Below are 25,029 nucleotides of genomic sequence, written 5' to 3'. Positions count from 1 at the left end.
TTCTTTCTTTCTTTCTTTCGCGAGATGTAAAGTGGAATGGTAAGGGGTAATTGGGTTTTGGTGGTGGGGTGGGTATGGGGGGGGAAGTTTGATTTATATACATACACTTACACACGCATGCACACGCAATCACACGCACAAACATTTTTCTTTATTTTTATTTTCTTTCTTTTCTTTTCTTTTCTTTTCTTCCGCTTCTCACATCGCATGTGTGTGCACCACGAATGATTATGACAATATTTTATTCGATTCTCGATAACGTTGCTTCAGACGTACGTAAATGGCACTGTTAAGGTTCGAGGGACTATTTGTTTGATTATTTTGTTGTTTGTTTTCTTTTTTTTCTTTTTTTCTTCTTTTTTAATGCAATCAACGATCGGAGAAATAATTTAATAAAATTGTTATAGATTATGATTCGATTAGATTAAAAATTATAATTGATACTAAACGTACCATGACTAGTTTTTAGAATTCTACGTTCAATGTTATTGATTTAATCTTTAACGTGTGTGTGTGACGATAATTTTAATAATAATTATTATCTAAAAATTCTTTTTTTTTCTTTATTATCAGCATTCGATTGTATCGAAGTTTGTCAATTAGAATTCGATTGGATTAAAATTCGAATGAACACTAAACGTACCACGAAAAATATTAACATTCTTTAAAAATGTTATTTTTTTTTTAAAAGAAATTTAAAATAATTATTATAAATATTTTTATTATTATTATTATTATTATTATCTAAAAAATTTGTCTATACAATATATCAATGATTGAAAATATAAATTTATACAAATTTAATTGTCGATAGGTTTAGTGTTTTATTTGAAACGAATGATACTGAAACTCTCTCTATTTTCAGTAATTCTGTTTCAACAAAAAAATTAAGGGAATAAAATATAAAATAAAATAAAATATCCTCGCGAAAGTGGATAGATAATATTGAAAATATCAAATTGCAATCCCTCATAACCTTGTCGAGTTACGAACGACGAGGAAATGACTAAAAGAGGAACCCTGAAGATCGATATGATATTCCGGCAACGATCGAACAATAGAAACAATATTCTATGGGTTATGATGTAACACTCGAACTATTTCTATAATCGTCATTTCGCTTGCAGTTCAGCTGCTTGTTCCTCTTCTTCCTTGGTTAACGGCACAGTAGAATGATTGTACAATCCTTGAGCCATCAATTGCAACGCCAATGGGTTTTTCTGTCCGCTTGCTTTTTTAATCTTAGCTCTCTTGTTCTGGAACCAGATTTTAATCTGTGCCTCGTTCAATCCTAAATCCCTCGATAGTTGTTGCCTACGACGTTCGGTTAGATAACGATTTTCCGCAAATTCTCGTTTCAATCTTGCCAACTGTTCACCACTGAACGCTGTTCTAGGTCGTTTCTCCTCCGGCGTAGAACCGCTTCCACGTGAATCACCTGTCCTCTTAACTCGCCGCGTACGTGGGCCTGAAATCACACGTGACGGTTCTAGCGTTAACTCGTATCTGTCGATATATCTATATGTATACGTCGGATTAATCGTTTATCTTTCATCTTATCGGATTCTTTTCTGTATTATTTTTTTTTTTATTTCTTTTTTTCTTTTTATTTTTTTGTTATTATTATGATCAATTTCTTGACTCGAGTATCATTTTATATACATGTTAGAGAACCATGAAACTTCGTACCATTTCTAAACTTGTTTAACATTTATTTCTATTGATCAAAGCGGGACAAATTTTATTGGTTATCTAATTTTGTATTTTTATTTTATAAGAGAATTTTTATTAAAATGTCTTTTCTATGCATACGAATCAATTGTTTATCTAATATTTTTTCAAATATTCTATACTCTTTTGTATTAATTCGTTTTTTAAAAGTACAACTTATACGTGCACAAAATTTAACCATATATATTATCATGGGTGCAACGTATAAATTATACCCACGTGATATTTACTTATACGAAAATTACCCCGACGATGATATTCATGCAAACAAGAAAAATTAGATATGATAAAAATATGGAAATTTCTAGTAAATAACTATTATTATTCCATTTTGTTCTTATTACATCGTAAACCTTAAGACAATGAAATTTAAGTTCACGTAAATAGAGGAATAAGCTACAATTACGATGATCGCACCGTACCTACGTAATACTAATAACTATCATGAATATCCAATAAACACATCGCTCTCGATTCACCTGACATTTAATATACTTGATGACGTGTTCATTCCTCTCACAATTAGTTGGACGATCAATCGCGTAGTAATCAAAAAATAAGTATAAAATCTTGAGATTGTTGGTTTTAAAAGTCAAAGATGACGTTTGTAAAAAGAACATATACATGAGTATGCATACACTATGTGACAAAAGTTTGAAATCCCAAAAACAGAAGTTTTACATTTTCTATTATGTTGTTTACCAACGAACGAATATTTTTCTTTATTTTTAACCACAGGTTGACCTATTTCAGAACAATTTGGCAATGAGTTTTTCAAGGGTTTTTAAATTCTTCGTAAAAGTTGTCAAAAATATCTTAGTAGGAAAATTCATTTCAAACATTGCATTAAACTGTACAAGAAAATTATACGATCATAAGAAGATGCTGAAATTACTTAATAAATAATTCAACTATAATACTTGATATAACAACGATAGAGATCATTTAACAAATGAATAAATAATTTGAAACACACTTTTTGTTTGTAGTGTATATACACATTCATACTTGTGTAATGTAGTTTTCGAAGAGAATAGAGAATAGAGAAAGATAGAAGACGCGAAAGAACGTTTACGTAAGAAAGAATCCGTAATATCTAAGCGATAGTTAGCGAGAGTTGAACGTTGATTTCACGAGTTTACGTTGGTAGTAAATATTATGAGAAATTAACGAAGCTACCACAGTGGACCACGGTAAGTTTGCTACGAGAGTGTCAAATTTTACGACAACTTTTATTGTCTAGTTGGTTTCAGACACACGCTAAGTTTCCTCTAACAAGACTGTCTCTTTTTTTACATTTATGTATTCTATATGTGCGTGTGTGTGTGTGTATATATGTGTGTGAATGTGTATTCGGAGTGACTATGAGTTAGAAAAAGATAGAAAAAAGATAAAAAGAAGAGTTAGGGGAGCTCAGAGGTCGGTAAAATAAACGTCCGTTACGAAGGAAGAGTCTCTTCTAGCAAAGAGGTAAATCCTTCCGTCTCGATCCTTCCTGTTTTATCGTTGTCTTCCTTCTATCTAACATAAAGATAAGAAGGATGAGAAAGAAGAAGAAAAGAAGATGGTGGAGGAAGAGGAGGAAGAGGAGGAGGAGGAGGAGGAGGAAGCAAAGGACCTGCCACAAACGACTCTATCGTAAATCAAGTGTATTATTATTGCCAAGAGTGCGAGTATCTCTTAAAGTCGATTCTTACAAGCAACGTTAGCACCCAACGTTCGTATTTTAGACGCAAATATATCCTTTACACGGTGGTACTCGTCTGATGAAGAAACCCCTCTGAGTTCTTCTTTTCTTTTCCCTCTTCCTCATAGTATTTCCAATTACAGAACATTAATCTCTAATTTTACGTAGGTTACTTGATTTGTTTATTTTTTTCTTGTAAATATTTTATCTATGATTATTGCCAATTGAGAAGCAAATAATTTTATTGCGAATATGATGGTATTTATAATTTTTGTTTTGTTTTGTGTTGATTGCATATATAGAAAGAAACAAAACAAAAAATTAAAATAAATTAAAAATATTTGATTACAATCTTATAGAGCTATAATTGATAAAAATATAAAATTTAACTATGAATTAATTAATGCAATTTTGTTGTTATTTATATTAATATATGACAAAACAAATATTTCAATATATATAAAAACATTATCATAATAATAATTATATAATTCATACTGTATTGCATAGCAAAAATTGTATCTCGTATGCACATATACGTATTGTCATATCTCAATTATTATTAAATATTTTAATTTAATAAAAGCTACCTATAAATATGAATTTTATATTAAATAATAAAAGAAAAAAAAAGTCTATAGTGAAAGTATAGAGAAACATTATGTTTTATTTTAAATTATTATTTGTGGAATATTGTGTATGATTTTATTGTCAGACACGATATAATTCTAATCGAAACTAAGCGATCTCATTTTCCGTATCCCGCGGCACTCCATCACTTGAAACCCCTAACGCTAATAATTCATGGTGTAAACACGGCGTGCCGATCGGTTGGCTCGTCCAGGGTATAAAACGTTGTTGCGTTTTGCGGTACTCTCGGCAGTGGTCTATCTCGTTCTGGTAATTGCGAATAAATCATATCGTAACGATCAACACCGGGTATTATCGATCGCTGCGATCCGAGTACGTTGAGAAAAGATTACGTAGAACCTTCTCGTGAATATCGTTTTACAAAAGAGAGGAAGAAAGATATAAAGAAAGAGAAAGAGAAAGAGAAATAGAGAAACGTTCAAGGTAAACGCACGATACACAAGTTCAGGAACGATGATGAGAAAAAGTAGTATCATCTTCATCGAATTAAATGTATGTAAATAGAAAAGCTTTTTGAAAGATTTCAATAAGAATAAACTTAAACCTTCTAACACATCGTATTTGCATAAATCATTCTGGAAAAGCTACTAGGAAATTGATAATAAAATGAGATACGAACGGATCGAATTTTCTTGATTGAAATTGGTGATAAACAGAAGTGTATTCTACGATAGTTTCTCTGTACACGTGTGTATATTTGTATTAGTTGAAAAGATATTACATTTGCTGGTTATGATTTGTGGTAAATATCAAATGATTTAAGGAAGTAGATATATCATGATATAACGTACACATTCTCTCATGTGCTAGAGTCAATAATTATCTGTAATATAATTTTTCTTATTTAGTGTACTGTTAAATGTTTATCAATTCATATTCGTGGTTTTTATTTTATTAGAGTTGTACCAATTTCAACAGGATTTATTGGTTACATTTTATTTCTGATATTAACAATGGACAGTCTGTTCAATGCAATGAAATAGTATAATAAATACTATAAAATACATCTAATTTTATATTACTTCACAATATACAATCAATTTCTTATGTATCCCAAAGATTATTTAAAAACCTATACCACAAATATTAAATCAAATCACTTGACACTAAAAGCACAAAAATTTCATTACAATCCAAACAATAATTAATCTCTTTGAAATAAAACCATATAAAAATAGTAAAAAAATTAACAAATAATATGTTGATTGTACGATCGATTTCTCAAAAGAATTGGATTAACTAACGTTTGATCGATTGGATTTCTAATAGAAACAAGAGAAATGTAACTAATGAAGGATCACAAGGAAAAGATAGCAAGGTTCCAAGGAGTTACTAGCAATGGTAGCAACATATCAACCCCGTTGGCAGTTTCTTAGGAGGAATGACTGAACTAACGAACAGTCGGCAGTCTAATTACTTAAGCGAAGTAGTCTGTAGTTGTCGGTAGCTGGAAAGGAACATCAACGCGTTTAGAAGAGATCTAAGAGAGAAAGAGAATGAGAGTTCTATCCTTCTTGCTTTTGCCAACCTTCTCCCCTTAAACACACACACACATACACACACACAGAGAGAGAGAGAGGAGTATCCTTCTCGTTCAACACTCTTCTATCTTCTTCTCTTTCTAACACACCCTCTATCGTTTAAGGAACTAACAGAGAGGAAGAGAGAGTAAAACCAATAACGCTAAGATACCCTCAACCCCTCACCCCTTCTTCACTCTCTCTTCTGCTTCACCCTCTTACCTTTCTCCTTCTACTCTTCTTGGTAGCACTTTGCTCCACTTGACTCCAACCTCGAAAGTACCTCGCATACCAACCTAAAGGAGAAATACTAATTTCCTTCTGGAATACTCTTTCTCTTTCTCTTATAGTTTCCACTTGTACTTCTTAAGTTAGACGTCAAATCGAATTTTCAATGCTTTAACTATTTTTTACGCGAGAAAGAAAAATTGTCCTTTTTATTATATCTTTTAAGATACCACTTTATTTTGTTTGTCTATCAATTTTCTTGTATTTTTTATTTTTAAATTCGTGTGTAATCGATTTTGTAATTGTTAATAAGTTTTGTTTTATTTATATGTTGATATTCGATTTATTCTTTTACGAATTATTCGTTTCATTTTTGTTGTTGATCAATTAAAAATGTTTCGTTTATTAAATGGTGTTGTTGTTGTTTTAATTGTAATTAAAAATTGTGTAGTGAACGAATGAAAGTATAAAAATGATATAAAAATTGATGAATTAATATGAATTTTCTTGTGGAACGCAACGAGTTGACTTTTTCGTTACCTCATCAGATCTTTTTCTTTCTTTTAATTGCCCTTTCACTGTTCCTCGTCGTCGTCGTCGTCGTAGCTTTTAATTACCTTCACCGCATTACCAGCGTCGGGATGAAAACGTAAGAACCGGGAAGTATTGTCCGAGATTAATGAGAACGATTTGTCGTCGAGCTATGTCGGAGACGCGATCGTGTTCGATAAAAAGAAAGAAAGAAAAAAAGTAGAAAAAAATAAAAGAAATGGAAGGATGTAGAACGTGGATGAAAAGAAATTAAGCGAGACGCCGTCGATTAGGTGAGTTTCTAGTTCGCGCGTGCTCTCATGATTCTTTTCTTCTTCTTCTTCTTCTTCTACTTCTTCTATTTTATTTTATTTATTTATCCTCTATCTTTCTTTCTTTTTCCTTTCGAAGGGAAACGATTGAATGGTTTTTTTTTTTTTCAATCATTAAACTCTTCGATCGATTTAACTTGACAACCTTTTTTAAAAAAAAAAAACCGACCGATACGATTAAAAAGAAAGAAACTAAACACAGTGGCCATTGCGATACTATATGAGCAAAAACTAAATTCTTCAATAGGAATCCGCGACGTTTAATCTCGTTCGCGAGGTGAAACGTTAGAAATATTCCGAAAGGGTTGAATTATTTCTTAAGGTTCATTCACAATTACATTTAAATTCATTTTTCATATTATAATTAATCTAACAAAAGAGATGAAGATACCTATATAGAATCTTGAAATGATCAAAATAAATAAATATATTTTTTGTATACACAATACGGATATTAGTATTACAATTTAATTGTTTCTAAAAAAATCAAGATAATATTTATATTATATAAACACAATTATTATATAATTATCTAACGTTTATTCAATTTTTGGCTAAAAATATTAGAATATTAATTATATTATAAATTGTATAGATGCAATTAAAGAAATTTGTTAAAACAATAATAAATTTGATTGATTACTATGTGATAAGAACATAAGATTTATCTTTATTAGGAATGAAGAGATAGAGATAGTCGTGCGAAGTGAGTCGTACTCGTACGAATTACATCGTTCTGTATAAGTGCAACGAAGAAGATCTCTCTCTCTCTCTCTTTCTTTCTTATTCTTTCTTTGTTTATCTTAAAGTGCCACTCGAGTTGCACGTCACGTTCCTTTTAATTACATCCGCCAAGCATCGACAGATACGAAACATCGTCGTAAGATAGAGAGACAACGGGCGATGGATCGAGCTAAGGTAGAACTTGACAATTCATTAAGGATACTCTGTAAGCAACTGGAACATCGTTGCTGCAAAGTGGGACAGGTGGTGGATCCTGTTTAAGGATCTTTTTAACTTTTAACATTTTCTTACATTGATAATCAACCGATCGTTAAATATATTTCAAAACAAAAATCATACACAACTGAATATTAATCAATTTTGAAAAGAGAAAATTACATATATTATTAATTTTGTGTAGAATATATTTAATTTTCAATTAGTTATTTATCTCGTTCAAAAATAAAATTATTAATAAATATATTTAGCAGGGAAATTGGACATTATAAAGAACTAGAACTTTATTTTAATCAAATTGTTAAAATAAAGAACTAGAACTTGAATCAAGTAGAATTAGAACTTTAATCAATTTTTTAATCAAATTGTTAAAATAAAGTTCTAGTTCTTTATACTGTCCAATTTCCCTGCTAAACATATTTATTTTAATATTTAATATTATTATTATATTATTAGATATAGTATAACACTTATAATATTATTTTGTTTCCAGGAATATGAATCAAGAAATTCATTTTCCAATTTGAAACGTACGAAGTACACAACGCGAGTTTATTGAAACGATTTATAACACGAGATCTCATCCACGACGCGTGATTAAAAGTAATAAGAAAATAAAAAGTAACGTTACGTGTGTCTTTTAAAATGAATTAGAACGAATCGATAGAAAATAATGGATTTATCCACGCTCGTTGATTAGAACACAACACCATTATGACCCATGGTACTTATAATAAGACGATAGAAATTCTAACATGGATATTACAGTAAATCAACGTGTGGTGGAATTTATAACCGATAATTATTATGCTCGTTAGAAGAAGGTAACGGGTTAATGGAATGATACGATGTAAGAAGAGAAGAGAAAAAGGGAAAAGAAGGGAAGGAAAGGGAAGAGACGATCGTCGTTAAGTCGTTAAGGTCCGTTTCTCGTCGATGTTGTCGTGGAACGATGACGATGACTAGGAAGACGCATTTATACGTACATTTCTGTCGATTACTTTTCGCGCAAATCTCTATTTTCTTTAACGATTCTCTTAACCACGAATATTAAACATTTAATAACGTACGCGATCCTATTTTAAACGATTTCTATGATTTTTTTCTAATTTTTTTTCTATGCATTTTATTTTTTTCCTTAATGATTTATTACTTTGATTATGTTAATTGTTATATTCTTGATTACATTCTACGGATATTTTATATATTTTTGTATATTATTCAATCTTATTAAATATAATAGAAAAAGAATTATTAAAACAAATCTAATTACTTATATAATTAATTTCATTTCTTTCAATATTTTAATTTTTATGATTTCATTTAATCAAACATATATAAAATTTTATTTTTTTTAATATAGTAAACTCTACACTTCGTATAATATCTTTTAATAAAATTTAACAAAAATTATATAGAAAATGTTTTCTTCCCTCAAAACACTTAACAATAAATATAATTCAAGTTGGGAAATAAAATAGGAGACAAAAAATAAGTTGCACAATAATTATAACACTATAAAATGTAATAATAATAAGAAAAGAGATATGTAGACCGACATAGCATCGACAAATCGAAAGAGTTTTCCAAGAACGATCCAATCATGAGTTTTACTCTCTCTCTCTTTCTCCCTTTCACCCCTTCTTTTTTTTCAATATATATAGTTGACGATCCTAGCAAACAAGTAAGCAAGCAAACAAGTAAGTAAGCAAGTAAGCAAGCAAGCAAGCAAGCAAGCCTTCGACACACGAACGTAACAATTAAAGACTCTCGCACATTTTCTTTTCCGATCTAACTCTTGTGGTAACTGGAACGATTAACGATTATTCCTTGCAAATAGTTGTGCGATCGTTTAGGAAGAGACTAAAGTCGTCGATCGAGTTGTGCTTTCCGTGAATCTGATTTCTTTCTCTCTCTCTCTCTCTCTCTCTATCTCTCTCTTTCTCTCTCTTCCTTTCTTCCTATTTATCTCATTCACGTATATAGATAGATACGTATGTAAGTAGTACGTTTACTTAGATATATCAACATATACATACATACATACATACATTCATACATACAGCATACATACATTCATACATACAACATACATACGTACATACATACGTACATACATACGTACATACATTCGTACATACATACATACATACATACATACATACGTATATCCGAGTGGAGTGGAATGAGTTGAGTGCAGGAGCAGCTCGTGAGTTATGACTGCGACCATTACTTGGGACAAACGAGGCTAAGCATGTCGACACACACAGGAGGCCTGGCCGGCCTTCTCGATTCTCCCAAGTCATTCTCGATTCTTAAGAATTACTAGACAGAGAGAGAGAGAGAGAAAGAGAAGGAGAGAAGGAAAGAGAGAGAGAGAGAGAGGGAAAGAAACGTCGTCAAGCCTTCACCGAGTTTGATACTCGATCACAAACGATCCTTTTAAATTTGCCTTTAATTCTACTCTGAAATTACATCGTTCATCTCTCTCTCTCTCTCTCTCTCTCTCCCACTCTCTCGCTCTCTTTCTCTATCTGTCTTTCTTTCTTTTTCTATCTTTCTTGTAATTCTCTTTTATTTTATACACTCGTTAGAATCGTTCTTTCGTGATTAGCATTAAATAAGTTACGATTTAATATGATTTTAATTGATAGTCAATGATATTTACTTTAGTCAGATTATTATTAAGAAAATATCTGTGGTCAGTATTATAATGTGATTGATATAATAATTAGTAATATTTTAAATAAACAGTTAAAATTAGTAATTATTTTTATAGCAGTAATAATTAATTGTAAGAGTATCTACATGTAAACTTGATGAAATCCTAAACTTATAAGAAATATACTCTGATTATCTATTTAAAATATATTATAATCAATTATTAATTATAATAAATATTGTAATAATTATTTTTATATATTTATATTACTATTTTTTTTATATTATATTATTTTTTCATACTATTGAGATTTAAATTATAATAATTATTTATATTAATCATGTGGTTTTTAACAATACACCGACTAAGTACATAAATGATTAACAACGACCACAATTTGATATCAACGTATAAATTCAGTATCAAAGTTATTATTCTATGGGTAATTTTTTGTTCCTTTTTAATATATTAAATATAAAAATTCTTACACAATCAAGAAAGAACGAATGCTACGTTTAAAAAAAGCTTACGTTCTCCGATGCCATTTTCTTTAGTACAGTAAGAGTAACGCACAGGTTACTCTCTTTCTCTCACATTAATTTTCTTTCTTTTTCTTTTTCTTACTGTCTTTCAGTTTGTCTCTGTTCTCTTTAATCATCTTGGCTCGTTACTTACTTCGTCCTGAGAACAAAAAAGAAAAAACATACTGATTAAAAATCATATACCAATTGCATTATTATAATTGATACAATTTAAAGTAATACATGGTTGGACAGTGGTGAAAGAAAATGACGATTAGGTTAAAAATAGTTGAAAGTAGGAGAAGAAGTATATAAAGATGATTATGATAAAATTAAATACTATACGAATTATTAGTAATAATAAATTAAAACGAATATAGAATGAAAAATTGAATAAAGTGTAATGAATATCTCGTAATAGAAAGTACGCTTCGTAAAAAGACTTGAAGAAATTCTTTTAATGTGAACGAGCTCTTATTGTGTTACATTTATGTTTGTGTGTATATATGTGTAAGTATGTACATATAAGTATGTTTATGTGTATGTTTGTATATATGTATGTAGGAACACGCGTTTGGATTCTTTTGAGGTGGCTCGTTAAGGTTCTCCTATTCGAAGAGAACCTATGAGAGATCATACGAAAAGTAGCCATGCCCCGTAGCAATACCCATAACCATAAATAATGACCATTGATTGGTCACTCGTCGATCGTTACTCGAGTGTACGTGACTGCGTTTACGTTTCCACGGGTCGTTAACTCGTTTCCATTAAGGCGCGGTCTTGTCTCTCTTTCTCTTTCTCTCTCTTTTTCTCCTCCTACTATCTTTTATCCTCCTACTTCTCTCTCTCTCTCTCCCTCTCTTTTCTTTGAAGTTTATATCTTTTCTCTATTCGATCTCCTTTCAAACAAGATAGGCGGATTTAAACGTTGTCCAAAGTAAATACAAAAGCAATATTAATTCCCGATAATCGGAATAACGAATAAACCCACTCCGTTAAATTTATATTTGTGAATGTGTATGTGTGAAGTGCGTTAATTCGATGCGGAATGCGTAGTTTAAATTTAGAAACGCCTCGGCAATTTGCCGTTTCCTTTACGATTTCCCCCCTTTTTTCTCTTTTTCTTTTTATTTTATTATATATTTTATTTGATTTATTTATATATGTATATTGAACATTATGGAAAGTTGTAATACGATTATAATTTTCGCTATTTGTTATAAAGTAAACGTTTAACTGTAAAATATGGTTTTATACAAAATAAAATGACGAATATCTCGAAATCAATTTTTAGAAAAAATATAATTTTACCATTTCATGTACACCTCGTTCAAATAACGTATGTTCTAATAATTTTGTTCATCAAATCATAAATAATAAAAATAGCCAAATATATCGATTTAAATGCCTCATCCTGCATTTTAATTGTATTATCAATCTTTTTTTTCATACAAAAATATAATAAGTTTTTAATAATTATTTCATAAGTACCGTTCACAGAAAAATTCCAGCATCTCTTAAAATATTACAAATTATAATTTATGATATGAACGCATAATAATTGTAATTAACTATGCGCGTATATATATTATTAATAATTTATTACACGCGAACGTAATATATAAATTGTAATTTATTATATAGAAGAATATAGAAACGATTTCTCTCAATATAGGTTAGAAGAAAGGATCGATAAATAAAAACAAAGAAATCGTATCGAAGTGATCTATGATGATGGTCCAGTTTTCGCGACATGTTTTTATCTTTCCTCCTGTGGAAAGCTGTCGTATGAGTCCATTAACCTTGATGCAACTCGATGCAACATTTTCTAACTCTTCTTCATCATGTTAAACACATGTACATCTACAGAAAGAACCGTCAACATCCTTCCTCGTCGTTCTAAATATTCGAGAATGATCGACACTGTTCATATTGTTGGTTTTTTTTTATGTTTTTCTTTCTGTTTTCGTTATAGTTTTTTATTGTTTTATATTTTATTAAATATTCCATAATTGAAAGATCCTTGTCCTAGGATCGTAAATGTGCAACTAAGATTGTCACGGTGATCAATTCGAATAAGCAAAAAATGGTTAAAGTTAAGTCGACAATTGGCGAATAATTTTCTACGAGAAAACGTATACACACATAAATATATGTGTATATGTCTTTTTCTAACGAAGAAAATCGATTTCATGCATTACGCTTGCCATCACACTTCTCAACTACCATTTGATTAATGATACATGATTCATAAGGATTATTAATTATTTTGTTACGATATTAATTTTCTTCTTATCTTCAAGATAAATTTCTTTTTTAATTTGCTAATCCTTATCAATCTATATACCTAACCATTTCTTAATTTATTTTAATGTTATGTGTGTGTGATGTGTTGCGAATCTATTTATTTTTTTCTCATTAGAAAAAAACTAATAAAAAGTGACGAGATTAATTACCTTATTTATAAACGACAACATTTCAATCATCGTCCGATCTTTTTCTTATTAATTTCTATTAAGCAGGTTAATAACAGATAATTAAAATTTGCACAAGAAAACGTAACTAGGAAGATACTCAATATTCGACTAACTTCACTTTATGGGAATTCACTGGAAGATCGATTTACCTTAAAGCTCCGCTAGATGTTAGCACTGTACGAATCTCGAGCAGTACAGTAACATTCGTCTACCCATCTACCCCTCACACATCCGATCGTCTCACTAATTTGTGTTTTAATTTAGCAGAATTAGGGAGTTTTTTTTTTATAGTGATTCAAAGTAATTATTAAAAATTGTAAATTTATTAATACAGTGATCTATAATTCGAAGTAATTAAGAAGAAATTAAAAAGAGAATATTCCATAAAAATTAAATTTATAAAAATTTTGTGGACGAGTCCATTGTTTGGTAAATCGGCGGTGTTCGGTAGTGGTCGGAAAAATTCAGACGGTTCCATTATTTCGTCAGCATAAACAGAAATGACCAAAACACGGGTAACATCGTTAATCCAAAGTATAACAGTTTTCAAAAAATTTAAAATTAATTAACGAATATTCTATATAGACATAAATAATAATTATTCATTAAGTGTATACTAAATTAAAAAAATATTGATAAAAATAAAAACAGTAAGGGAGACGAATAAATATGCCAAAATTTATCTTCTTTTTTAACGAAACTTACAACCTCCATTTTGCTTACACAAGAAAACATTGAGAACCCAATTGAGATTTAAATACGAAGAAAAAGGACAAGAATGACATCCACATCTACGAATTACTTCAAGTAAAAGATACAGGTATAGTTACTTTTTTCTCTTTCAGTACATAATTTACGTACTTAAATACGCATACATGCATACAGTAGCGAAAGATTGAATCGACATGGAATTAGCTATGAAAGTAATTATAGTGTATACTTTTCATCGGAATTCAGCGTGTGTGTTTAACGAGCATGAAATCGGAAAATCACATTTACATCGTTTTGAAACTAAAGTGGGCAAGTAATTCATGCTTACTTTGTTAAACGAGTCCCCCCTTTCCTCCCCCATTTACTGTTTATTATTTTTTTCATTCTCTTTCTGTTCTTCCCTATTCGAGCGCCATTTTGATGACATGCGTGCATGTATCATTAGATAGAATAACTTGCGAGTAAACGTGTTGTGGGAAACGAATGATAATGATTTTCTATCTTTCCAAGTTTTCCATGATACAGTTCATTTAGTTTGATTTTAAAGATGTTGTCTTGCAGGTAGATATCTTATAATTAAGCATTTGATAGTTTTGCATAATTTATATTACTTGTTGGTGTAAATAAACGTGGTTGATGTTAGATTGGTACGTGCATGTATCTCTGTGTATATTTTCGAAAATATAGCAAAGGGTAGGTAATCATCTTCTTTAAATTACAAGTTGCATAAATATATATGCATGTTCCTATGTGTGTTTCTTATTTGCCTGTAGATCTTTAACTACGTAGATGTGCATATTTCTGCATTTAAAGGAATATATGTTTGTATGTGAGTTACAAATTTGCATGAAAATATATGTGTTTTTTAGATACGTATGCGCATGTCTATTTCTGTAGTTGTGTTTGTACGTAAATTTTAGTTATAAGTCTGTTTTATTTGTGTTGCTGATCTTGTGTGTGTATATGTTAGAGTAATAAGTTTATATAAATATGTGTGCGCAAAAATGAGTTAAAAGTTTGTATGAACATATGTGTATGAATACATATATATATGAGTTTTAAGATTGAATGAATGTGTGTATGTTCATGCTAGTAAATGCATGTTTATAAGTTTAAGTGTGTGTTTATTTGTTAGTATGTGTGTGTGTGTGCCGCGTGCTACGATTTAACAAGCGGTTAGCCTCGTGTACTTATACTACGTATGCCGATGTATCTAGTAATCGGATCTAGAGTTAAGCCACGATTGGCCGTGATCGCGTGAGCCTTGACTATCTCTCTCTCTCTCTCTCTTACTCATTCACTATCTTCCTTTCTCTCTCTTTTTCTCTTAGCATCTATCTATCTTTCTCTATTTTTTTACTTGCTCCTACCGTACGATTTTATCGCTTCCACACTTCGCGAGAACTTCTATCCGCTAACTTCAAAGGATTAACAAAAAAGATAATGAAGTGTTATATCTTTGAGTATAGAGAAGCGATGATTGGTCAAATTGTAGTGTCTACAGTTTTTCTTTATACGTAAGAGATTTTCTACTCTACACATTTTTCAATCATTAAAACTTCAAACATTTCAGCGATGTTAAAATAACATTGCACTTTTTTAATTATATAATGCATACAATATTACACATATAATTTAATGTGCTAATAATAATAATAAATAAATAAATAAATAAAATAACTAATTATAATTAATAGTTGGGGTTTAAACAAAATTTGTAAATGATTTTTGAATGAACCGATGATTATCCCAAGATGTTAATATTATCAAAATGATAATAATGATGATGATGACGATAATAATAATAACTGAAGCTCGATTTCCGGAATGAATCGATCCTCTCGGAATGCATGGCAATTAGTAGCATTCTAGACAGTGGAACCGTTCTAATCTCCCTCGAGGGTTAGCGTTGGAAACGTCATCCTGTCGCGAAGACTGACGAGAGACGTCCCTACTTCCCTCCCTTTATCCTCCTCGTACCCTTTCCTTCTTTCTCTTACTTCTCCTTTCCAGCCCTTCCGCCTTTCTCGAGCAACTCACTAAAGTAAACTATGTGTAAGTGAGAACTACAACTGAGACAGTGACGAATTCGCGAACGTTAGATAGAGATCGTACACGATGTCTTAGTTGTTTTAATTACTTATTATTAAGATATTAACAATATTTATAATATATATTTTTTGATGTAAAGTATATATTAAAAGTTTTCGAATTGATCATAAATTCATAGATGAAGCAAAAGCTCAAATGATCGTTGAAAATTAGTTACAAATATTGATAAGATTTTGTAGACTAAATTTTTGTAAATTATAAAATTCCACAAGTTTTCCTTTTCAATACTAATTTATAATATTAGTCTAAAAAGTATTGTGGAGGAGAGTAATTCATTTTTAAAATTATCTACAAACTTTTTTCGTTGAATTTGTATGGATGATTTGTGGTTTTTTGTTTGGTATAATGTATTGATGTTTTTGTTTTATGATTTAAAATTTGCTTAGGTTCTTCTAATGAATATATTAGTAATATATTGTGTTGATTGATTTATAAGTGAATTTGTAAAGAATATGTTGAAGAAATTGAATAAAGTATGCGGAAGTAGATTTTCCGTGAAATGATAAATGGAACGTGAAAGACTAACATAAGAGTGACAAGAACTGAGAGAGTAGTTTCACGAAGAAACGTGTGTATAAAGCTTTCGTTCGGATAAATATAGCCGTCGGTGAGGAACAATAAACGGTCCGTGTACATGCGATGTTCACTTGCGAATGCAGTTTTACTAGATCTTCCTACGGATTCTAAATCACCAATTTGCAATACCCAATAATTTACCATCAAAATCAATTATTAATATCATTCCCAAAAAATTCCAATATCTCGAAAGATTGTATAAACATTTTGTTCAATTCGGTACAAAAAAAAAAACAAAAAAATTATTCATACAACAAAAATATTCCAATTACTAGAATTGTATCTCTAAAAATCATTTTCTTTTATATAAAACTCAGTAAACACTTCAATTTAAAAAAAAATTAAATACACTCACGCATTATATATATATATATATATATATATATATATATATTTGTTTTATTTATAGTTAATATATTGCAAACTGAAAAATAAATTTACGTGCACATATTAAAGATATACAACACTTTCACATTTAAATATTGATAATAAAAATGATTCTTTTTATGCGAAAAATATATATTTGTAGAGGCATATACTATATAAAATAAAAGAAATTTATTAAAAATATTTTGTTGTCGTCGTTGTCGTCGTCGAATATATACACATATATATTATACATATATATTATAATACTGTAAATGTAAGGAGGAGACAGAAACGAACTGGTGAACGTGCGCGCGCGCAATGGGCGTGTGCACTGCCCTCGCAAGCTGCACGCGCGCGTGCATCGCGAGTAGGGGCAAATTGCGCGGAGGGCGTGTGCGTGAACCGAGTAGGAAGGAAAAAGAGAAAGAGAGAGAGAGAATGAGAACGAGGGGAGGCAAAGAATACAAGAGAGTGAGAGAGAGAGAGAGAGAAGATAACCGCGAGGTCGAGCCGGGTGGTTGAAATTAATGTTGCCCGCTTAATTGGAGCCACCGAGAAGTGTGCGTGTGGCCAAAGTGATTCTCAACTTTCCCTTATTCGCACCAATCCTTTAAATACCCAGGTATGCATTTCCTAAACCATTTGTATATTCATCCACCAAAATATTGAGCACCAAGATATCGATGTTAACAATTTCTTAACGAGCGATCTTTAATTTTTGTCTCTAATTAAATTCGCCTTTTCGTCATTTCGAAAGAAAGTATTTCAAAGTTTCTAGTCAATTCATTTTATGGATACACATTCGGGGACTCGTAGATTTCGTAAAAATGAAATTTAATATGATTGTTATGCAAATATTAATTAACTTTGCTTCCCAATTGTACGTTTCCACAGTGAAAAATATTGTTTCATTCATTTCCATTAATTTAATATTCACTATTTTATATTCATAATAACTGTAAACAATTGTTTCCCCTCTCTTCAATATTCATTTTTCTATTAAATTTAAAATAATTCAACCATCTACCCATATAGTACTCCCATTTTTGTCCTATAATTACTTTTCCATTAAATTTCACTTCTCCAATTATTTTTCCATTAAACTTCATCCTTCCAAGGAAGATAAAAAAAATTTCGAACATTTTGATTCGTACAAAGTATAAAATAAGTAAGATGTAAAAAATGAAAAAAAGCAAGGCAATAAAATTGAGAAATGGAAGAAGGTGCATGTTGCCGTATTCGCCTGAAGGAGGATGAGGAGGAAAAGGAGGAGGTAAGAGGGTGGTGGGGGTAGGGTTAGGGTAGACCTCACTCATTGTTACTTACGGCTTACGGGCTTTTGGCACGCGAACGAACCTAATGTGTTAATATAACGTACGAGCGATCATCGGTGCGTAGCCTACGTAAACTTACACGTACTACTTACACACTTATACACGTATATATATCACTTATTATATATATACATAGACAAATTCATGCCTAAACGTATTTGTATAGGTGATTTCATAAGCAATAAAAACGACCTACCCGATCGACAATTCGATTTCTTTCAATTTTATTCCATTCGATCAGAAACGCACATTTTATTGGCATTTTCGTTTTATTGTTTAACGCGTAGGGGTGAATTTGTTATCAAAATTCTTTCAATTAAATTATACTCGATCGAGATAAAAAGTTTTGTAAAAGAAAATAAGAATATTTATAGTATTTTATTCGCAAATGTTTAACCTGTTGATTTTGACGATCGTTTTACGATCCCGATCGAATTGAGGAACAAATTTGTTTGAAAGAAAATAAAAGAAAAAATATGGGTGGGTTTTCGTTTGGATACGTTTCACGTTCATCCCTGCCATTTTTGGATCCTCTCACGTTCGTAGTGTCATGGATATGTAAAGATAAAGACCGGAATAAAGGACGACACGTTTTACTATGGGGAACACGTGGGACGTCGCTGTTTAAATCGCTCTCAGATTTATATTATCCTATTACTCATAGAAATTAGTTCTTTAGTGTTTGCTCGTAATATTTTATTATATAGTCGTAAAATTATTATTATAAATTATTAAACATTTATTTTATTTGCTAATAATGATATTTGGTGGACAAAAAGTTTTTACATGGTTTTTATATTATACTTAGAAATATTAATTTTAAATAATAATAATAATAATACGAATGTCTCTTAGCTGGCAATTAAGTTTCTCATTTTACAAACTACAATTATTACATTACAATTTAAAATAAAAAATTACCCTTTCTTTTAGAGAGAAAAATGTGTAAAAAATCCTGTAACTTTTGATTCATCCGATATACGTAAAAATTGATACAAATATTTATATCAACGTTGTGTGAAACACGTCCTGCGTTTAGATTAATATAAATCAAAGAAAGCTTAATTTGAACCCATCTAATCTTCGTATCAAGAATATTAAAAATATTACGAAAAATTCAATGAGATGATCGATGAGTAAAAAAAGAAAAAAACAAAGAAGAAGAGGAAGTGAATTTGATTAATTATATTCTCTCCTCTCAAAGGTTATGGACGTTCGAAAAAAGAACTGGAATGGTTTCGTAATGGGTGCCTTCTTCTTCTTCTTCTTCTTCTTCTTCTTCTTCTTCTTCTACTTCTTCTTCTTCTTCTTCAGTTCAGAGTTCCAGACGGGTGGGTCTTTTCGCGGAGGCGGCTAAATGTGTGGGCGTCGCGACGCATGCGAATCAGCTTCGAAAGATTCTTTTCAGAATAGATACATCTTAATCTACCTTTTATAGTTCATTTTGTTGATTAAAATTTAGAATATATTTTTTTTCAAATAATATAATATTATAGGAATTTAATCAAGGAAGTACGTACGTAGAAGTATAACAGATAATCGATCGATATCAATCATTCATTTATAAAAATTCTATCGTTAAGTATAATAATTATAATAATACAAGTATATCGAAAAAAGATATCGATACGAGAACCTACTTAAATCTTTTTTTAAGTTTTCTTTTATTTTATTTTTTTTTTTTTCATTTCGTATTTTTGTATTCTTTGCGAGTAAAAAAATTAATTTATACGTTCTCATATACTCCGTCAAGAAAAGGACAATATATGCGCATAAATTTAACGCGTTCCTTCTTCTTATATTTCGAGAGAGTGAAGCCATATATATAGATATATATATATTAAAATAAAAATTAAAAAAAGAAAACAAAACACACAGAAGAAAAAAACGGATGTCGGAGATCGACGCGTGCGTTCTTGGTGGTCACGTGAGTAAGTACTTCCTGAAAGCTCGAAATTGAGCTATTAATTACTCGGACTTCGGGCTACTCCTTGCTCCTCCCTATTCTCGAATATCTCGAATCATTCGTTCTTTTTCATTTTAGTTTTATTTTATCCCAACCAACTTCCTTATGTATCATTTATAATGAATATTGAAAAAATGATAATGTTGTTTTGTGAAATTCTTAAAATATTAGTTTCTTATTTAAATTTCATTTATTTTCTTCACAAATGAATAATAAACACGTGTTGCTTTTCAGTCAAATGAAGATTAAACGTTTCGTTTTAATTATTTATTAATACAAGACGGGTTTGCGAATATTTTACAGGTGTAAAATTTAATTGGAACTTACACATTTAATTGTAATTTAATTTTTATTTTATTTTTTAGTCTCTTCTCTCTTAATTAATTAGAAATATATATATATTTTTTTTTTTATCGAATTAAATAAAGAGTTTTAGAAAAGAAAAGATGATGTCAGAAAGAATGAACTTTATATTAACGCGAGTGGACAACTTGTTACGGTGTAGCACGTGTTATCAGTATGTTCAAACGTTTCGTGGGCGACTAACATAAGACGAGGCAAAACTTGCGTCTCGAATCTCACGATTCGTGAATATACGAGCAGCTTCTGTAAAACCGGGACGTCGTCGTTGTTGTCGTCATCTCTGAGAATTCGACTTCTTAGAATGAACTTCTCTTCCTTCTTTTGTACACTGTCTGTTTAGAGAGTTCGCATAAGTTGTGTTAGACCCTTTAAACTTCTCTAGGTTTTCTCGGTTGACCTGAATTTCTAACATGGTCCCCTAATTATCTACAATTTTGAACGTCGCTTTTATAATTTCTCTTAAAATTGTATAAATTACTTCAATGCTTCTTTTAATGTGTTGAGAATTTATGGATTAAAAAATTATCTAGTAACTTTTAATTTATCTTATACACATAAAAATTTAATTTATAATAATAATTTTTTAATTAATGCAACAACTTTATATAATATAATTTAATATGAAATAATTTAGCAATCACACACAGAATAAAATTTTGAACTACAAATGTTATCTTTTATTTTAAGCCCTCACCCTGCATACAAATTTAAATTACTAATATTCAAGATAACACCAACCCCAATGTAAAATTAATTATAATAATCTAATATAATCACACACAAATAGTGTGTTAAATACAAATATACAAATGTTAACTTCATAAATGATGATAAATAAAAATAAAAAAAATATGAGTGAAGTGAGAGATTTGGGGATCGAAATGGAAATGCCTGGCCCTTTTGATTCCAACCCTTTGGGTGTTCACTGTGATACGTCTTAGGCAAATGGCCCAACGACGGTGGTCGCGAGATTAAGTTTAATTGGCCGCTCGCTCCGACTGAATTGAGATTTATGAAGTAAATTCATTGTTTCGACTCGCCACTGTGGACCACCAACACCGATCGAAACTCTCTTTCTTTCTCTCTCTTTCTATCTTTCTTTCCCTTTCTCCGAGGAGATCCTCGTCCCCTGCTATCAAATAATGTCGCCCGCAACGAGACCCACGTCTGACAGATAGGCTACTGTGATCCTCTCGACGAAACCCGATTCCACGTTATTTCTACCCCGGCGATCTTCTTTCTTATTTTTTTTAATCTCTCTCTCTCTCTCTTTCTCCCTCTCACTATTTTATATTATTTTCTTTCTCAATTTTTTGTTCTAATTTTAAATCGATAAATTGAGACATTCATTTTCTTTTCATTTATTTTTTTTGTATTTTTGCTCAATACTTCTCTTCCATGTTTGTTTTTTTTTTTTTTTTTTTTAAATCTTTAAACCGATTCATTTTTTTCCTTATTTTTTATGTATTAATATTTTTCTCTGTCTTCTTTTTGTGTGTGTGTGTGTGTGTGGATCATTTAGAGATTAACCCCAATTACTTTTTTGATTAAATATAATTATTTATGAATCTTTTTCTTTTTTTTCTCTCAACTCGTTCGATTTACCAAGTTCATTAAATTCGACGTAGAATTTAATTCGAACATGAGAAAAAAGTCATTCCTGTAATAAGATTTGTGCGCGTTCGCGCGTTGACTGATATCTCATGTTGATATGTGTATATGTGTGTGAGTATATACTCAGGGTAACACATTGTGTCCTTAGGGATTAACTTGGAATTAATAATTCTTGGAGGAAGTTCGCTTAATTGAACCACGTTACGGAGAACTGAGAGAACTCGACAAGTGTGATCTCTCTCTTTCGATCTACATCTCTTTATCTCTCTCTCTCTCTCTCTCACACACACACACATACAGACATACACACACATACTCGTACTCGTTCTTGTTCTCGCGAAATCGCTTAATTTCGTAGCTTGTACGGGGCTATGGTGAATTTAATTTAATTTATGCGGTTCTTTGAGAGGACATGGTTTCACGCTTGGTTTGATGATAATGACGAGAGGAAATGAAACGAGATAACAACAAAGATGATGAAATAGTATAATTCGTCTGTTTGTTCTACTTCCAAGTAAAAGATATTTTTATCTCAATTATTCGAATAAATGAAGAAAAGAAAAAAAAAGACATTAGGGATTTTAAAATAAGATATTATATTTACAAAATTAAATATGAAAACTACGGTTCTTTTTCTCGAAACAATAAAATATTTTTATAACCATTTTTCTCAATCGAAAGTTTAATGTAAAATTAAAAAAAAAAGTAATGAAAATTTAATACAACATTTGAATTTTTCTATTTGAATGTTTGAAAATGTTTGACGAGTTAGTTCGATGACGATAAGAAAACTTAATATTCGCAATGATTTCGTTGTCTATTGCGTCTAAAATAAACTACGAGTAAATGTCTGATGTGTGACTGAAATTGGAACGGTCTCGGCTGCATTTTGCACGAGGAAGATATAGACACGCATGAACGCACAAACGCACAAATGCACAGACGCGCAAATTCGCTTCCACCGGTCCTCTTTTCACGGCTTTTTGAAACGCTCAAGTTCCTCTTATTCTTCCTATCTCTTTCTTTCTTCGTGGGATCTGAGTTATGGCCAGTTAGGCGTGTCACAGTTGAAAATGATCCTTTTTTTGATACATGTGGACCGGCTCATTGATTAATTCGTTTTGCTTTGCTTTTCGCAACACTAATTTATAAATAAAAATTAAAACAAAAAAAATATAAGCGAAGATATAAAATTATTTTTAAATGATCTCATTTTTCAATCAGCGCTCTTCGCGATTAATTTTTTAATTATTTATTATAAACAATTATAAGTCTAAGTTCTCTATGGAAAAGTTGAGAAACGCTGTTATAGTTATCGTTTTATGATAAAAGATAAAAAAAAAAAACATTATCACGTGATAATAAATTCGATTAATTCCACTCGAAAAATTACGAGAGCTTGTATGATCAGAAAAGAAAAATTTTCTCAGCTCCGAGGATTTCGTAATCGGAGAAGCTTGGTATACCTGTTCCGTGAGGCAAAGATTTAAGGTGAATTCTATCGCTAGCGTCAAGGATTTTTCTCTCTTTCTCTTTTTATTTTTATCTTCATCTTATTCCCGTAACACATACGATTTAAGAATAATAATAATAATAATAATAATAATTATAATTATAATTATACTAATCCAGGATCATGGAGATGATATAATAATTCAAAAAGTTATTATAGAAACTAACATAACTACTAAAATCTAATGCCAAGTTATTTTTAATGAAATATTTCTATCTCTCCAACGGATTAGTTAAATCTACAAATATTATTGTAGATGACCGATTGTTGTATACGTGTATGAGTGAGATAAAATGTTAGCAGAATTTTTCTCATCCACTTTTTCATCGTTTAAATCCATTCATGGTTAAAAATGAAAGAAAAAAAAGAAAAAGAAAAGAAATAGATAGAAAAAGAGGAGGAATCACTTAAATCTAAAATTTATCGTGAGTAATATATTTCAAGGTCATAGTAGAATGAGTAAAAGAGTAAAATAAAGAAAGAAAGAATGAGAGAGAGAGAGAGGAATGTATGTATCCTCACGTGTCGAAGTTAAGACGTTCCAACATCGAAATATGTTCGACCGGTCGAGTTCCTTGGTGAAATAAATTTGTTCGAAGTCTGACCCCGACTATGGAGCTCCGGAGGTCTTCCTCCTCCTCATCCGGTCCCCATAGATCCCAAGAGTCTCCTTTGATACCCAAAGTACCTCGTAAGGCAGGAGTTCAGCTGAAAGGGCCCTGTCGTTGAAGAGAAATAGAACGTTGGCCGGGGTTCCTTCTCTCGCGATAACTCTTTAAAACTCTTCCATGCTTTATTTTTTTTTTCTTTCATTTACTCGACTATATCCTTCTCCTTCTTTCTAACTCATTTTTTAAACTGACCATAGAGAAAGAGAGAGAGAGAGAGAGAGGGAGATTTTACTTTCGCAGTTTTTAATAATGTCTTCGAAAAAAGGGCTGGAATGCAATCTTCATAAAATTGTTTTCATGGCCAATGCATGCAACAAATCTTCTCTCTGATTCTTCTTTTTAAAAGTGGGAGGGAAAAAGGGGGAGGTTGTTTGTTTTATTTTTCTTCGACAAAATTCGAATGGAAGTTTCTCTCTTCGAAGAAAGTGTGTGTCTCACTTATAATCGTCTTTTTACACGTTCTTAGCTGCAGCTTGTATGTACATATGATGTGGCCCATG

General features: G+C 30.7%; 1 protein-coding gene across 1 annotated transcript in view; it reads right to left on the bottom strand.

The window, feature by feature from the left end:
• Positions 1-827: 827 nt before the first annotated feature.
• The window catches only part of LOC106783720 (homeobox protein invected-like), a 75,327-nt gene continuing 51,125 nt past the window's right edge, over positions 828-25,029 (bottom strand). The window contains exons 2-3 of the mRNA XM_014742510.1: positions 10,978-10,983; positions 828-1,468 (exon numbers count right to left, since the gene is read on the bottom strand). Of these exons, the coding sequence (XP_014597996.1) occupies positions 1,113-1,468; positions 10,978-10,983 (362 nt within the window). The 3' untranslated portion in view covers positions 828-1,112. The remainder of the gene's footprint in view (positions 1,469-10,977; positions 10,984-25,029) is intronic.

The sequence above is a fragment of the Polistes canadensis genome, unplaced genomic scaffold, assembly GCF_001313835.1.
Source record: "Polistes canadensis isolate GaletaPanama2010 unplaced genomic scaffold, ASM131383v1 scaffold_24, whole genome shotgun sequence".
NCBI lineage: Eukaryota > Metazoa > Arthropoda > Insecta > Hymenoptera > Vespidae > Polistes > Polistes canadensis.
This window is presented reverse-complemented; position numbering and strand designations above follow the sequence as displayed.